Source organism: Fragaria vesca, linkage group LG5 (assembly GCF_000184155.1).
Source record: "Fragaria vesca subsp. vesca linkage group LG5, FraVesHawaii_1.0, whole genome shotgun sequence".
NCBI classification, from domain to species: Eukaryota; Viridiplantae; Streptophyta; class Magnoliopsida; order Rosales; family Rosaceae; genus Fragaria; species Fragaria vesca.
Window position 1 is genome coordinate 16,186,730 of NC_020495.1, and position 17,208 is coordinate 16,203,937.

General features: G+C 36.3%; 2 protein-coding genes across 2 annotated transcripts; both read left to right on the top strand.

Moving 5' to 3' along the window:
* Positions 1 to 5,122: 5,122 nt before the first annotated feature.
* LOC101310425 lies at positions 5,123 to 11,509 on the top strand. Its single transcript, XM_004301451.1, has 7 exons — positions 5,123 to 5,393; positions 5,466 to 5,758; positions 6,988 to 7,140; positions 8,765 to 8,857; positions 9,993 to 10,051; positions 10,773 to 10,866; positions 11,150 to 11,509. The coding sequence occupies exons 1-7, from the start codon at positions 5,123 to 5,125 to the stop codon at positions 11,360 to 11,362; spliced, it is 1,176 nt and encodes a 391-aa protein (XP_004301499.1). The 3' UTR covers positions 11,363 to 11,509.
* Positions 11,510 to 13,148: 1,639 nt separating this feature from the next.
* LOC101305177 lies at positions 13,149 to 16,540 on the top strand. The gene is made up of 2 exons (XM_004299872.1): positions 13,149 to 16,115; positions 16,214 to 16,540. The coding sequence occupies exon 1, from the start codon at positions 13,393 to 13,395 to the stop codon at positions 16,099 to 16,101; it is 2,709 nt and encodes a 902-aa protein (XP_004299920.1). The 5' UTR covers positions 13,149 to 13,392; the 3' UTR covers positions 16,102 to 16,115; positions 16,214 to 16,540.
* The last annotated feature ends 668 nt before the right edge of the window (positions 16,541 to 17,208 follow it).

The following is a 17,208-nucleotide window of genomic DNA, read 5'->3' on the forward strand; positions in this document are numbered from 1 at the left end:
TCCAACATTAGGTTTTGACGACTCAGTGAAGACGATGAGAGTGGGAGACTCGTTTCTATTGGTCTTCGCCGTACGTTTATTTGCAAACTTCCCTTTTTGTTTTCTTTTTCGGTTTTTCCTTTTCGCTTGCACATGCCAAATTCGTAGTATTTGTCCGAAATCGTAAATTTTATTTTTTATTTTTGGTTACAAGCGAGGCCTAAAAGTCTGAAATCGTAATTTTGACTCATGAAAAATATTGATCTACATTTTAATTTGTTCATCTAATAATAAAAATAGGGATATGAAATCTTCTTTCCTTTTTTATCATCAGATAAAACAAGGGTGAACAATTTTATATTGGGTTAAATATTGTATAGTCTCTGTGGTTTGAAGTCGACATTTGTTTAGTCCTTATGGTTTCATTTTAATCTAAATGGTCCTTAAAGTCATAATTTTCCTTCTAAATAGTCATTCCGTCAATTTTCTCAGTTAGATTGCTGACATGGCCATTAAAAATTGTAATATTTTTAACGGTCACGTCAACATTTTAACGGAGAAAATTGACGAAATGATCGTCTGGAAGGAAAATCGTGACTTTAAGGACCATTCAGATTAAAATGAAATCACAAGGCTAAACATATATCAACTTCAAACCACATGAACTAAACAAATTTCAATTCTTTTATATTCATTGTGTCACCAAGTATGTCCAAAAGCACCTCTCTTGATGCGTATCAATTTCAAGTTTCTCTCGATATATTTCAATACATTTCTACCATATTTCCTCATTTCTTATCTCTATTCAAATGTGGGGGACTATTAGACTTTGAATAGAGTTTTGCATCTCCAGAATTCTTTTCTTGAAATTGAAATCAAAACGAAAAGTCTGATCAACTTACCTTTTGGATTTGAACAAAAAGTTAATTGAAAAGACAAATCTAAACAGCTTAGGGCTTGTCCGGTAACATTTTTTAAACAATTTTAAAAAATGATTTTTTAAAAAATAAAATGAGAAAATGAGATTGTTATTTTCTACTTTGGAAATGTATTTGGTAAATTATTGTGAAAAGTATTTTTGGTATTTTCTAAAGTATGAAAATGAAAAAGTGAAAACGTCAAATTGATGTTTTCAATTTTCTTTGTAAAAGTTGAAAATATTTTCATTTTTCATTTTCAACATTTTCAAAAATATCTCACCAAACACGTTTTCATCTTATTTTCATTTTAAGAAAAGTTCTAAATACACATCATTTATCTCTTAATACACCACATATTTTTTACCCTTAACCTATATAAAACCATGATTTCCTATTATTGTACGTAATGTCAAAGATTTGTATTTTTTTTTAACATGTTTTTCTCTATATATGTCACACATCAAACTTCATTGCCCATAAATCACCCTATCCATTCCTCAAATTCATCTACTCCTATTTGGGTCCCCGGATACTATAAATTCTCAGTGTTTGTGGTTCCAAGAAACAAAGCTACTTCCGGTTAAAGCTTGCATGGAATAGAGGGATGGGGTTCAATTGTTCTTTGGTTCTTTATGGTGATATAGAATTAATCAGTTAACATGAGTTTAGTTTTGAAATTAGATAGGTTATTTATACTGAATTTTTTGCAATTACATGCAAATTTAACTTGATTGAGATTGAAATCGATAACGACCAATTTTTTTTTAGTTTCAATTTTGGATTTTCTATAGGTTTCTCAATAGGTTTGAATGCTATTTGAATGTTTGTGAAATGAAATATAGTTGAATTATGTTCAATAGGATCACTTTATATTTTTTCAATTTCAATAATAAGCATATTATAATGGATGTTTTTGTGATTTAACATAGTTACAAATCATGATTAGAAATATGAAAAAAAAAAGTGTGTATTAAGAGATTTGGGATATGTATATAAAATTACTCTTTTCAAAAATGAAAATACAAGCATGAAAATGTTACCGAACGTCACCTTACCTTTTCAATTAAAACTAAAAGGGTGTCTAGGACTCTATATAACCCCATCAAGTCTTTCTCTTAAACACATAATAACAACGTATTCTTCTTCTCTTCCTTCCCTTTTCTTCATAGAGAAAAACACTTAGTAAGAACAAACTACAAGCACTGAGTAAGGGTGAAATTTTGTCTAAAGGGGATTGCCAATCTACAAGCCTCTATCGAATCACAAGTCAGTAAACTTGCAATTACAATTCCTTTATACAATTGATAGATACTTTATATGTTATACAAGATTTTGAATTCATTGATACATATCCAATAGCCTCTTGGCGGTAGATCAACCAAGAGAAACCACTTGAATACTAGTGTCAAATTGTCCTTTGTTTTCTTTATCTTATATAAAGAGTGCGGCTAATGAGACCTCTAAATTTGCTCAATATACCTCTCATGCTCTTCACACCTCTATTTTATTTTTAAATAAAAACATTTACTCACTAGACATTTATTCAAATTTCTAAAATAACAACTAATCAAATAAAAAATAAGAAGAATAAGAGAAGTTTACGGCATAAACATCTATAGCGTATGTATCCGGTCACCCGTGCTTGACTTTCTCCGGTCGTCACCGGAATCTCGACGGACTTTGCTAATGTCATCAAAATTAAAACCAAGATTGTGGGTTGTAAACTGTCATACCCTGCTAGCCAGTGCAAACTTCCTGAAGAACCACGTACCTCCATTGAGTATCGAGTCGTCGTCTTCTTCTCTTGTGAATTGGAAAACATAGCGATCATGTTGTTCACGAATCATTCTCATAAAGGCATGGGGGTTTACCTCGCGATTTTGTGACGAACAATAACAAAGTGTTTATTAAGAGCATCTCCAACAACTTCCCTATTTTTTTTATTTTCTCAATTTTGGGGAATATTAGGCTGTTTTGTGATTCAATAGTTTCTTATCTCATTCCCCAAAATAGGGATGGAGAAGGATTATAAACACTTTTTTCCCAAATTTGCAGCAAAGTCTTTATTCCCCAAATATTAATTCTTCACATGCTCCAATGAGAATAATAAAAATAAGGATTAATTTCAGTTTACCCTCCTGAGGTTTAGGGTTAACATTATTTCACTCCCCATACTTTTAATTTTGAAAAATTACCCCCTAAAGTCTCTAATTTTTATAAATCAGACACAATTGCTAAAATTTCGTCCAATTTGGAGGTTAAATGATAGCATAATATCTTTTAGAAAAAATTCCTAAAATGCAATTTATGTTGTTATAAGATTATTTTAGCCCTTTTAGTGACTTATGAAATCAAAATTAACGTCCGAATTAGATAGAATTTCAGCAATTAGGTAAGATTTATGAAAATTAAAAACTTTAGGGGGTAAATTTTTTAAATTAAAAGTATGAGGGGTGAAATGATGTTAACACTAAACCTCAGGGTGTAAACTGAAATTAATCTTAAAAATAAAGAATATTTTATTGAGTATATAATTTTTTTTTTGTTATAACCAATAATGATGTAGCATATTTTGTTGTAATAAATGCCGAGATCTCCAAAATGGGAAAGCTGTTGGAGTTTGAGCGATTTTGGCTTTTGCTTCCCATTTTAGAAAAATTTTGGAGAAGCTGTTGAAGATACTTTAAAACCCATTACAACGGCCACCGTAGCGAATGTGGTCCGACCATTCTCAGTGATGGCCGAAAAGGCTGCCATGCAAGTTGATACTGCATCAACCATGATGTTTTGGGTAAAAAACCTAGAAGGTGGTGTTGAGAGAGAAGGGACAGATAGAAAACCTTATACGTCATTTTTCTTATTTTTTTACAGTTAATTTTGTTAATTTGAGCACGAATTCCAAATTAGGTTACTTTATGTTCAAATAGAGTTACTATAAGTTTATTTTTCTGTTCAAGACGGGACAAAAGCAGCTAGGAAAGAACACTAACCAGTATTGCTAGTATTAAAGCACCTGGCTCTAGGAACACTAGTGATATCATCCAAAATAACTTTTAAACATAACGCATGAGGATTTTGGAGAGTGCAAATACCTTTAGCATTAAGGCTGTGTTTGGTGCCCTGGATTAGATTTGATTAGAAATCCAATCATGATTTAGCATGACTAGATTGGATTGAGGATGTCCTACTGCATATCAGATGACACGTTTGGTGAGGCACACTCATATATAGAAGATTGAAAATGACAAAAATTTGCTATTTGCGTTTTTTTTTCTGTTCTAATTTTTTTAGCCTCACTTCAAACACTCACTAAGATCAAATTTGAAAAGCCCATACCCTAAGCAAAAGTGTTGCAATACATACTTCTAGTGGAGGAATTGGATGAAGGGGATGATCTTCTAGATGTAGATATTGATTTTATTGTTTTATTGATTCACTTCAATCATATGGTGGTTGTGAATTAGAAAGTGAGAATGAAAGAATTGATGAGGAGGATAAGAACATGAGGCATGATCTAGCAAGGAAAGACCCGCGCCGGCGATTCCGGACCGATCTCAAGGATGAAAGCTAGGGTATTCGCTTGTGACGGCTGCGATCCTGTGTTGTTTCGATCAAGTAGTGGTAGCGATGATGCTGTTGGATCCCCGAGAAGGTGTGGAGGGTAACGACAATTGTTAATAGCGGCGGGGGCAGTGAATTCAAGGCTGCGGTTGGTAGGATTAAGTGGTGGCTGGGTGTGATTCGGGTCGAGTTCGATGGTTTTGATCGCATTAATGGTTTTTGTTTGGAAAGATTGGCTGCTGGGTGTGGAAAATCGCCTTAAATGGGGTCGGGAAACTAGAATTGAGCAAAAGGAAAGAGACGATCTTTTTTTGTTCGTCAATCAAAAGAGTTAAATCTGAAGCTGGATATAATTATTAACACCATTTTAACAAGATTTGTTATCCACCTTTGACAAGATTTTTGATTTCCAACCCATACAAATCTGGGTCTCCAAACAACTCATGTTCTCTTACAGGATTTATATTTGCCTATCCAGCAACGATATGGGCAAACAAACACAGCCTAATTGTTCGGCTCTTGACTCACGATGGATGTGTTCAGAGTTGCTGAAAGTTACGTCATTGAGAGGTTAAAATTATTACCAAACGTACATTTTACTTTTTATCTTTTGGGACCAATTAATCCCACGTAAAGAGCGAGCGACGGTCCAAAAGTCCCAAATGGCAATGGCTTCTCTTCAACCTTCATGGCTCTCTTCTCTCGGTCTCTTTCCCTCCTCAAACCCCCACCATTCGAAGTCATTCAAGCTCTTCTCCTCTCTCAACTCACCAAATCCACCCGAAACGACGACGCCCCCAGTCGACCCTGCCAAGTCGTATAAGAAGAACCCAAGTCCCGCGAACAGGGAATTGCCTCCTGCTCTTAAGACTGCAATGGAGAGAGCAAAAGAGTATAAGCAAAAGAAGAACAACGTTACTAACACAAATCCAGGTAAATTTATTGATCAATTTCGAAGCATGTAATTTGAAAATGTGGGTGAAGACTTGAAGAATTGTTTGACAGGTGGTGAGAGTGTCAAGGGGAAATTGTCAGTGTCGAGCATGGATTTTGTGGGACTTGGGTTTGCGGATAAGAAGGAGGGTAGGGCAGTGCCAGCTGGATTGGTTCCATTTACAGACGATTTTGCGGAGGGGGACAAGTTGCCTGAGGTTGAGATTATTGTTGGGGACTCTAGTAATTTCGGTGCAAGGACAAGCAAGCCTGAGCAACAGGCTCAAGGAGATGACCCGGATCTTTACAAGCCCAGGGTTTCCTCATGGGGGGTGTTTCCCAGACCTAATGACATTTCGAAAACGGTATGATTGTTAAAATGTCTCCAGCTGAGTTTATATCACATATTAGTTCCGCTGTATTGTTTTGCTTAGTTACATTACTTTGTTTTTGGGCTTAAGTACTTCTTTCTTTTGATGTTCTAGCTCCGGTAGACTTAGAACTATCGCAATTTTATGTAGTCAGATAGGAGATGAAAATTGAATTTGTAAAAGAAAATAGGGGATACGAAGGGGGGAAGGGGAGAACAGCAAGAAGACTCAATGCCTTTACTATTTTATTTATTTATTATGATATGGCGTAGGTTTGAACTTTGAAATGATTAGTCATAACATTTCAACACCTTGATGTGAGTATTCCCCGATCTGTTGACTCTGTTCTCTTCCAAGTTCTGATTCCAGCTGACGGGCGTACATCTGGACTATTATGCAGAAACCATCCTTTCCTAGAGTTCAGGGAACTGTTGGTTTAAATCCAATACTCTAGTTTGAATTAGGGTTGTTTAAGGTAAATACAAACTTGGGTTCCAAACAAGGTATCCTGCTTACACACATTTAACTGAGAACCAAACCGTGTAGACTTTCTTTCAAATCAATCATATTTTAATTTGATTTACTAGTTTATGCTAATCTGAGCAATTAAGAGAACAAGATGGAACAGGTCTGTTTGTATGTTAGAATGAACAAACCTATATACATGCACATGGACCTCTTATATTTGAAAAAGTCCTTGAGGAGTCATGTTGCGTTCAATCCTATTATGCAGCGATAAATCAGTCAACAGATTTTATTATTATTCTTGATTGAATAGTTTGGCTTCCCTTACGTAATGTCTCTATCAAATTATATGGAAACACTAGATGCAAATAAATTTATTTTCATCTTAATAAGAATTCTTTGGTTGACTCTGGAAATGGCAAATGGGTTGCTTATATAGTACAGCATATCATGTTGGGAATATGGATCACTTTGATAGACCTTGTTTAGAATTTCAGTAGATCATATGCTTTTTATGTGTTAGTTTGATAATGAGTCCATGCTTTTTATTTGGACTTTCTGAGTTGATTGGAAAGTAAATTAACGCATCCTTCATGCCATTTGGTTTCTTTCCTTCAAAATTATCATAAACATAGGACAATGAGATCTATTTTTGGGGTGAAGATGTTGAAACTGTGATACAGCTGATTTTGATACTGCTTTTAGGGAAATGGCTTGAAAATTTACTTGACTTCACAGAGGTTTCTTTCTTTGATCAGTTTGGTGGTGGGCGAGTTATACGCCCCGGGGAAGTGCTTGAAACAGAGGAAGAAAAAGCTGCTAAAGAGGCACGAACAAGACAATTAGTTGCTGCTTACAAGAGTAAAATGGGCTTGAACATTGATCCAAAGCTCAGACTGGACTGTGAGAAGGTTTGCTTCATTAAAGTTTTCTGTCTTTTTCTAGTTGAATTTAAAAGTTTTTTTTTCCCCTTGCCCCCCTTGATTTTGTTGTCTTCTTAATAATTTGGAAGCTTACTCTGTTTCGTTAAAGCTTGATCTGAAAATAATCTTATTGCGTTATATGTTTCAAGCTCTGTTTACAAGTAAGTTGAAAGATCCACTCATTTTTTATGTCTGAGTTATATACTCTAATATCACATGATTCTGGAAGTTCAAATGATACTTAATTTATTTGGCTATTTGCAACTTTGAAATCTTTATCCAAGTAGGAATCATGTTGGGAAGTTAGGTCAGTACAGGTAAATCAAATTCTTCTGGGTTATTATAAAGGGATTTAAAATTATGTTTAAATCATGTTGGGAAGTTAGGTCAGTACAGGTAAATCAAATTCTTCTGGGTTATTATAAAGGGATTTAAAATTACGTTTAAAGCTTTTTGTGAAATTACAGTGATGGCAGATTGGTTTATAGGGGTTAATGTTGGTCTATGGATGAACTAAAGTTGAACTAGATGCTTTGAGAAACCTAGCTTTTCATGAAATTAAATTTCATGATCCCTTGTCAATACCTTTCTTTGGCCACACTTTGGTCGCCCTCATTGAATGGAAGCTAGATACTGGGTAATATATTTAGATTTTGGTATATGATCAACTTATGGAGGACAGTAAAACATGTGGCAATTCTGTAAGTTGTGTATCATTGTTATAAATTGTAGCTATGTAAAGAACTAGGAACTTGGGGAGAAATCCCAAGAGAAAAGAAGGGACTTCTTATTTCGAATAAAAAGAAGAGAAAAAAAGAAGGAATTTCTACAATTATCACACAAGTATGAATATGGGGAGCCCTCCTTGGAACCTTAGGCATCAAACTTGGGTTAGATTGCATCTTTGTGTCCTACAGAGAACCATATTCTAACGGGAACATATGTTGGATTCATTCATGTGAAAACAAATATTTATAAGCCTATACATGGAGTGCTGTAATGATATTCGTTTTCGATAAAACTCAGACTCCTTAATAGTAATGAAAGACACTAGAGATATGGTTTCTAATTCTAGGTTTCTCCATCACAATAAAAGCAGTGTTGCTGCAGTTGGGATTGATCCAACCCAAATGTGCCAGGTCCTAAGTTGGTTTAACATGCTTTGGTTTATTCCTTCTTTCCCACACCTTTAGTAAAATTTTAGAGAGTTCTGACTTATCTTCTTCATCAGGAATATCAGATGCATTTTATGGTTGCTGTGTACAAGTTTGTCGTCGTTGACAACTTGACATTCATTCTGTTATTTGATCGTACTCGAATGTTTGGTTGAGATATTTTAGGTTTGGTACAAGAGATACCACATGTCTTCACTTATCTTAATTAGATCACAAATATGTAAAGATATAGACCCGAGTCTTGGAGTAATTATTCCTACGGTAACAATATTAGACAATTCGGGAACCCAAATTCTTGTAAACGTTCAGGTTTACAAGAATTGTATACAACAATATTTTGATGTTATGTTTGTGTTGACATTTTACTCGTTATCATCTCCTTTTAAAGAAATTCATTAGAACAATATCATTTCCTAAAATTGATAAATGCTATGCAGACATTAAAGGATGGTGACTCATTGATGAACGTTGGAAAGCTAAAGGAAGCATTACCCTACTATGAGAAAGTTATGGACAAGTTACCGTTTAAGGTAATGCTTCTTGCACATGTTCAAAGGAAGATTACAAATGATATTTGGGCTGTGGTATAAGACATCATACTCTTTAGTTCTATGCATATTAACATATCCGGAAATAGTAGACTAGCTCTGTACAGCATAGACCGGATCCATGCAACAGGCCAACCTAGTCTACCACTGCATGAAGACAGTTCGTTAACATATTGTCATATCGGTAATCGGTACCACACTATGGATCAGTCTAGCACAGTACCGAGCCGGTGTACTTCATGTACCAAGGCATTTACTGTAGGAAAACCTAGTTGTTGGTATGTCAAGACTTGATCATGGTGCTCACTATAGGAGTTTTTATGTATGGGTGCTCAGTGAAACTGAGTTAAATGGTTTACCACATCATTATCATAGAGCAGGCAGAATTTTGGGTTGGAAAATTCTGAATCAAAAATCTGCCATTCACTGATACTGAAGACTAGTGACAGTGAAATAGCAATTACTGTACAGCACACTTTTGGAATTTTTTTTTTCTTCTAGAAATATGCATCAAGATCATATTGTGCTTTTTCTGGTGCAAGTGACGAAATTTAGGAAGTTTCTGCAGTTCAGTTACTTTCAGTTGCAGTTCATCACTGGCCTACTAAGTAGCTACTTTGGTTCTAATTTTTCTTGGTATTCACAGTACAGATATGTCTCTTGAGCGTTAAGTTTAATGTCATAGTTTAGTTTGCATATCCTCCAATAAATGAGTTTGTCAAAGATGACGGTACCTTTTTTTTTTTTTTTGGTTTTTCTAGTGACAGAACTCCTAGATAGACTAGCAACACCAAAGAAAGAAGAACTACTTCGCAGTAGCAGCACAACAACGTTGCAATCTAAGCACATAGGGACAAATGAGCTATTTATTTAGTATTAGTAAACACCAGACTTTGAAAAACATACTAATTTGACAAGGGGGATTCCATCCTTAGTTTTACTATTACCAGTGCCTGATTTTAGCTACTACTGTGGTTAATAATCAAGATACGTATTAAGATGAACCATGGTTTTTGCATTAAGGTCTTTCTCTTCATGCACACCATTATTCAAACCACCAGCCGTCCTTCATGTCTTTTGTTAATATTCTTAAATTTTTACAAAATTGGTTTTACAGAGTGATCTTCATGGGCTTGCTGCTTTACAGTGGTCTATTTGTCAAGACTCCCTGAGTAGGTACATATATGTTATCTTTGATTATTTACGCGCCTATTGTATAATAACTCTAATCCTTACAAGAATTTTTTTTGCTTGTATCTTACACAATGTTTCACCCATTGATATTTTGATTCCTGAAAGCACTGTGTAGATGTGTATCTTTTGATTTATAAAGTTTATATACAATGAAGGCACTTGCTATCAAAATGCCAAGTCTGCATCCAAATATGGAAAAATGTTCGTCGTTGTTGCTACTATTTTACATGTTTAAATTAATGCTATATGAATAGGATCATGTATTAGTTCCATAGAGGTTGATACGTAAATGTTTTTCATATATGGGTTACGTATTGAACATCTGGTTTAGGTTGCATCAATATGTACCAACTAAAATTGTCATGTCCGTAATTAATCTGCTTTCATTATAGGCTTAGCCAACTAGAAAACTCTTTAAACCCTGGTAAATATTTATGATGCACTAAGCTGTGTTTTAGTAGAAAATTTCATGTGCTGTGATTAGGAATTATAACATCTTTGATCTAGTAAGCAAGAATGTAACTGCAACCAAGTTTTTCAAACTGATTGCATGCATCCAAATTCCATTATCACATGGTTTTTATGAGATGTAACATATACCATGTTTTATGATTATCCCTTTGTAGGCTAGGGATGGGAATTAACTGTCTTGTTGTCTGTTCTGCTTTACCTAAGGATTCTAAATAGTAGTGATGGTTGACAGGACAAAAGAAGCTCGAAATATGTATGAAAGGCTTCAGTCCCACCCAACTGCTAGAGTAAGCAAGAAAGCAAGGCAATTTATGTTCAGCTTTCAGGTAACTAAGAGATGAAGCACTGTACATTCTTGGATTCCCATTTAGCATGGAAACCATAAAAGAAATGAACCATGACTACAGTCATCACTATCATGCCCATGCATTTGGCTTGTTGGACAAGTTAGTATTTCTGATCCTAAAACCCAAATGCAAATCCGAATGGTAGCATAGCTTGCTGCAAATGGTGTTTCACATGTAAAAATGTAATAATTTGAGCACGCATGTTTTCATAATGTTGCTTTCAGTTTCACCTCAGACTATATTGAACTTTTGCATCTGGCAGGCCATGGAAATGATGAAGCTTACAAAGGCCTCACCTTGGAGGAACACCGACTACCAGAATTTTTTCGAAGCATTCATTGACAACAAATCTGACTATGTGCTGGAAGATGGTGAAGTCGAAGTAGGTACTCTGAGTCAGATTCTCCCTTATATTCTTTTCCTTGTTTCTCCGATTTTTATAGTGTTACTCATTGCCATACAAAAGAGAATATAAAGGTGTACATAGAAATTAGCTACTAGTGAAACCAAATTACCAATTATACCGTTCTAACTGTATATATCTGAAACATGACTTCAAAATAAGACTAATGGAGCAATGCTTATATTCAATACAGTGAAGCTTCTCCGATTGTAATTCACGTAGCTGTGTACAATTACATGATGTATTACCCTTCATATTTATTTGTTGTATGGGGAGCTTGATTCGGTATGAATTGCCCTTCGTATTTACTAAACAAAAATCCCAAAAAAGGGTCATTCAACCCCAGAAAACATGTTATGCAAAACAATGTGCATGACTAATGGAATCAAAAAACCAAGAAAGTCTTAAATGCTTTAGAGCTTTGTGATGAAAATGTAGAGTACTAAACGTGGGGTTATTGTAAAAACTCATCTGGTGACCTTTCTTTCCTTCACAAAAAGACACATTCATGATTCCTGAGCTTGTTCAAACGAGAATCAAGTAAATCGCCCCCCCCCCCCCCCCCCCCCCAACCCCCCACTCTTGTATCATTCTTTCTCAAATACTACATTGGGAATTCAGAAGAGGAGCGTCTGTTTGTAAATGGATCATTTTAGGGCAGTCGAGGGTCCACTACGGCCGACCACTGCCTTATCTTTCTCCAAAGTGACGCCGCCCACCCACCTTTTATGTCAAATATGTCCTACGAATGAGAGAAGATTGTAAAGAAAAAAAGAAAAAAAAAGAAAAAAAGAAAAAAAAAAAGAGAGAAGATTGTAAACAAAGAAAGCTAGGCTCCTCTATATGAAAATGAAATGATGCCGCTACCCTTTCCGAACCGTATTTCTCAATCTTGTGTATTACTGTGTTACAACAAATCCGAAATTCTCAGAGGTTTTCTAGCACATACTGGTATGTCAAAATGTTTCATATCATTCGATCATCAATAACCTTAACTCGACCACATGTAGTGGTTGCTGTCACGTTCTTCCAATGTACCAAAGAAAAAGAAAACTATATATTAGCTACATAAAATCTAGATTGCAGTATACATGTGTTGACCATTGGAAAATAAAAACAAACATAGATTTTATTGAAAGAGAAAAATATACACAAGGTTGGATTTTTTGGATCAAATGTATGCCTAGTTTTGGTGCAAACAAACCTTTTTTCTGTAGCTGCTACTCTTAGATTATGTTAAGTTACTTTTACTCGTCTCCCCAGTCTTTCGAGAGATTGAATCATAATTAGAGACCAAACAACTAGCTGCATAGCTGATTTTTTGAAAGATTATGAATGGTGCCCATCCATCAACTACACCGAGAGCGAAGCTAACGAGTAGGAAAACCAACTATTAACAACTAACCTTTTTTCCTAATATCATTGAGCATATCACACTACTATGCAAATTGATTTATCATAAGGCAAGAAAATCTGAATGGGCCTCAATGATCTTGTACCTATAAAGAAGAGAGAGCAGCTAATTACACATTGCATCACTATTATGCAAATGGATTATGACCCTCTAGCTACTTCTCTTCTTAATCAAAGAGGGTATTTCTGTCAGGCCAGGCAAGGTTTGGTTCAGGGTATTTCTTAATCACAACTAAATATAATAAGTCAGTGCCCTAATGTGGACTCCTCATGTCACAAGCTTGAATTTGATTATTCAATTCATAAAAAGCATAAGCAGATAGCAAAAACAATGCCTAAGAGTAGGGCCCAAACTTGAGCTGTTAGTGCATGTCAGCATCAGACTCTTGTCCTAGCCTTGTTCAAATTCCATTTCCCTCAGCAAAGTCACAGCTCAAAGTTAAACAAAAAGGCCACCCACTGCAAACCAAAGAAAAACCAGAACAAGGAACCCCAAGGAATCTCTGGTTCTTTGGGTTCCAGGACTTCCTTGGCTTTTGCTTCTGCAAGTAATTTTCCATCAAAACAAACCATGCCTCGAGAGGTAATTAGTCATCTTTCTCAGCTTTGATTCCCCACCTCAGAAGGGAAGACATAGCCCTCTTCTCCCTTATTGTCTATTTGTCTTTGCTTCTGGTTTTCCTTTCAACATGGTCCAAAGGAAGGTACAAACCAAGCTTGCAATCCAAGTAGATCCTAATGTCAAGTTCGAGAAGCGGTTGGTAAACCTTAAACCATCTTCTCAGTTCCAAGATGGCAAAAATAGAGGAGGAGCTGATTTGAAGAAGAAGAAGATGAAGAAGTCAAGATCAACCAAGCTTTCAGATATTGACAGCTTGAGATCACCATCACCATCTTCATCACTTCCTTTGAGAAATAGCATGTCCCTGCCCGGAAAGCCACTGCCTCTCAATGTTCAAAGCATTTCAGCAGCAGCAGTCCCTCTGAAGCAGGCTCTCACCAAAACAACTGATGGCTCAGCACCAAACTATATGAAGTCCACCAGCTGTTCAGTTGCAAGGAAGGAGCAATCACAGGTTAGTGTTAGAAATTCTCCGGTTAATTCGGATAGTAGGAATCAAAACCGAAGAAATTTGAGCAACTCAAAACTTAGCTCTGGCTCTATCAATAAACCAGCTCGGACATCTAGTCTGAAGTTGGTGAGAACTCTAATAAAGTCTCCTAGTTTTAAGCCTGCAAGAACTTCAGCCAAGAAAAATTCCAGGGTTGCTCTTTGTGAAGATGTAAATATTCAGAAAGCAACCTGTTCTTCAACACTGAAGGACTCCAAGTTTCCCGAGTATCTGATGATTAGTCCTGGCGGAACAGAAGCTGAGGGAACTTCAGTGATGAAGGTTTGCCCCTATACTTACTGCTCTCTCAATGGACATCATCATCAACCTGTGACTCCACTGAAGTGTTTCTTGTCGGCACGAAGACGGTCTTTGAAGAACCAGAAGATGGTGAAACTGCAAGCTCTAAGTCCTCGTAAATCAAAGCCATCTAATAAGGGAATGAATGAAAATGGTTTGAAGCAGATGTGTTTTAATGATAATGAAAAACCTGCTCAACAAGAAGTGGGGATCGATTACTTTGTTGAAATATTTGCTAAAAGCAAGGACGATGATGCTCAAACAATTGTGAAGAATATACCTGAAGCAGAAATTATAGATAGCTTTCCCGGGGAGGAGCAAAAAGAAGATGTGGCAGATGAAGTATACCAACCTCTGGATCAAGAAGCAGATGAAGTATACCAACCTTCTTTGGATCAAGAACCTGCCATGCGAAGTTGTTCGAGTGAGAGTGAATCGGATGGACTTTCAAGCATTGAAGTGGATTATGCCAATTCTGAAGCAACTGAGATGGAGTGGGAGGAAGGCCAATTTTCCGTTGCAGTGCTGGATGATGAATCCGGTTCAAAAGCTGGGCTTTCATCAATTCAAGATGGTGATATGCATGAAGAACCTGTGATCAAGTTTGATGCCATTGTTAGTAACTGCAACGACATCATTCATGATTACTATCAAGTACTGCAAGAACTTTTCGAAGAGACAACTCCATCAGTTGAAATTCAATTAAACAATGATGGCACAAAACAAAATTTGGACACTGAAGATTCTGATAGAATGAGTTACGACCAATATTCTTACACTGAGGATTCATTTGAAGAGGACAATGAACTATCAGAGACAGAAATAGAGATATCTTCATCTTCAGTAGAGGAAGCAGCAACTGGTGAGGAAATTCAAGAGAAACCTGGAGTTCTCAAAGCAGAGGATCAGGAAATGGAGTCCCATCTTGGAAATGTTGAAAGCCACTGCACTGCTGCTAGTGAGACAGATGAAGCTGCAGATAGCCAACCAGGGAATGAAGATGATGGAACAACTATGTCAACAAGTAACCAAATTTCTAATGCCACTCAGGATAACAGCACAACATACGGAGCTGAAACAAATGAAGAGAAAGAGAACTCAGGAATAGATCACAATGTTGTCATGGCTGTTTCAGGAAATCAAATGGAAGAGGCACAGGAAGTTGATGATTCAAAATCCTCCGCAGATACCAAGAATCTCGATTCAGCTAAGACTATGGTTGTACACGATGAAGATGCTAATAAGGTTGGTGATAATGCAGACACTGCCAAAGATTATAACTCAAGCCAAGATATTATTGATGAAACCACTTCTGTTAAGAGTGAAGATAACTTGGCTGATGGGGAGTACACAGATAATGCTAAAGCAGAGAAACATAGCTTCACAGATGAGGATCAAAGTGAATTTAAGAAGGAAAAGATCTCAAGTTCCACTGAAGGTGAGGAACATAGTGATCTAAAGCTGAAGAAAATAGGTTTGGCAGAAAACAGTGTCAGATACATTGATAGAATGGAAGTGGACAACATTTCAAAGCCAGATGCAGCAGAAACTTTCTTCATGGCCACTACCAGTGCCAGTCCAGGGATGAAGAGGAAGCTTTCCCATATAGAAAGCAATTCTGACGAAGAACTGCTAAACACTAACCGGAAATGGAAAATCAACTGCAAGAGAACTATCAAGGATGAGGAGGAACTACAGAAATACACTCAAACAGAACCCAATTACCTGCCGTTGATTCCTGGTCCTGAAGCAGAGAAGGTTGACTTGAGGCATCAGATGTTGGATGAAAAGAAAAATGCAGAGGAATGGATGCTCGACTTTGCAATCCAGCAAGCTGTAACCAAACTCGCTCCAGCTAGGAAGAAGAAGGTGGCATTGCTTGTTGAAGCTTTTGAAAAAGTCATGCCAGCGCCAAAATATGAACCCCGTTTGAAGCATTCTTCAACAGCCTTCAGTCATGCAAGACCTATGCAAGCTTGTAGCTGATGGTAGTCACTGAGGTGAGTACAACATAATAACATCCCAGATAAGTTCATATTGGTAGTCGCTGAAAGGAATTCATATCTCATATTGCTGTGTTATACAATTGCACATACAGGAGGAAATTTCAGAATGCTATATCTACAATGAGTCAATGAAGTAGGAGAACCAGAGAAACAATTACCATTGCTCAGCTCCTATCCGAATTTCTAGAGAGGAAAAGCTTCATGAAGTGATGACACTCAACATTTGGAATAAAATCTGAGATGTGGTTATTGTAGTGTACTTTTCACAATATTTTATGTAATGCCAGTTTACCATTGTTATGGTGTTGAATCAGATTTTATTAAGCAATATTTTGCTGTTGCAAGAGGGGATCTACCTCTCAGACATTGTAATATTGCTGTTTGATATATGAATTGCAAAATAACTGTTATGTTTGTTCATACGACATAGATTACATAATGCCAAGCGTAAGTGAGGGTCTTGTAGACATCTCTCTTACCTGTAAAAAGGAGAGCCTTCCCTTACTGATCTCCCCACACATGTAGTGCTACAAATGACTACTTGGTCACGCTTATGGGGAAACATTCTAAGCGGACGTAGTCTTCTCTCAAGGGAGAGGTCTCTCATGCATGCATTAACTGCTGCAAGTATCCTGTAAGTTGCATCTTATATGTCAAAAGGACACTACGAATCTAAACAGAGAAACAGGAAAAATTGTTGACTGAAATCATCTTTAGTTTAGTATCAAGGGAGATTCACTTCTAACTGTTCCTCATAGTTTGTATTATAAGCATGATCATACATAAAGATCATCAAGAAAACTGACCAAACAGCAAAAAATGCACAATTCTTAAAAATTTGAACTCGATTGTTGGTTTGTACCATGTAGTGTAGCATAATTTATCAATTGTTCTTTTACAAAGTTCAAATAATTACAAAATTACAGCGCTAACTTCTTGTCTATGGTAACTTGACTTTGATTCCGGGAGACTCCAAAACAAGAGAACAGAGCTTTATGGAGTAATTTCCTATACTGCTATGGTCTAATGTTTGCTCTTCCAAACCAGTTTCAGGTTCAAAAGAACTAGTCTCTGAACTTTCAGTTTG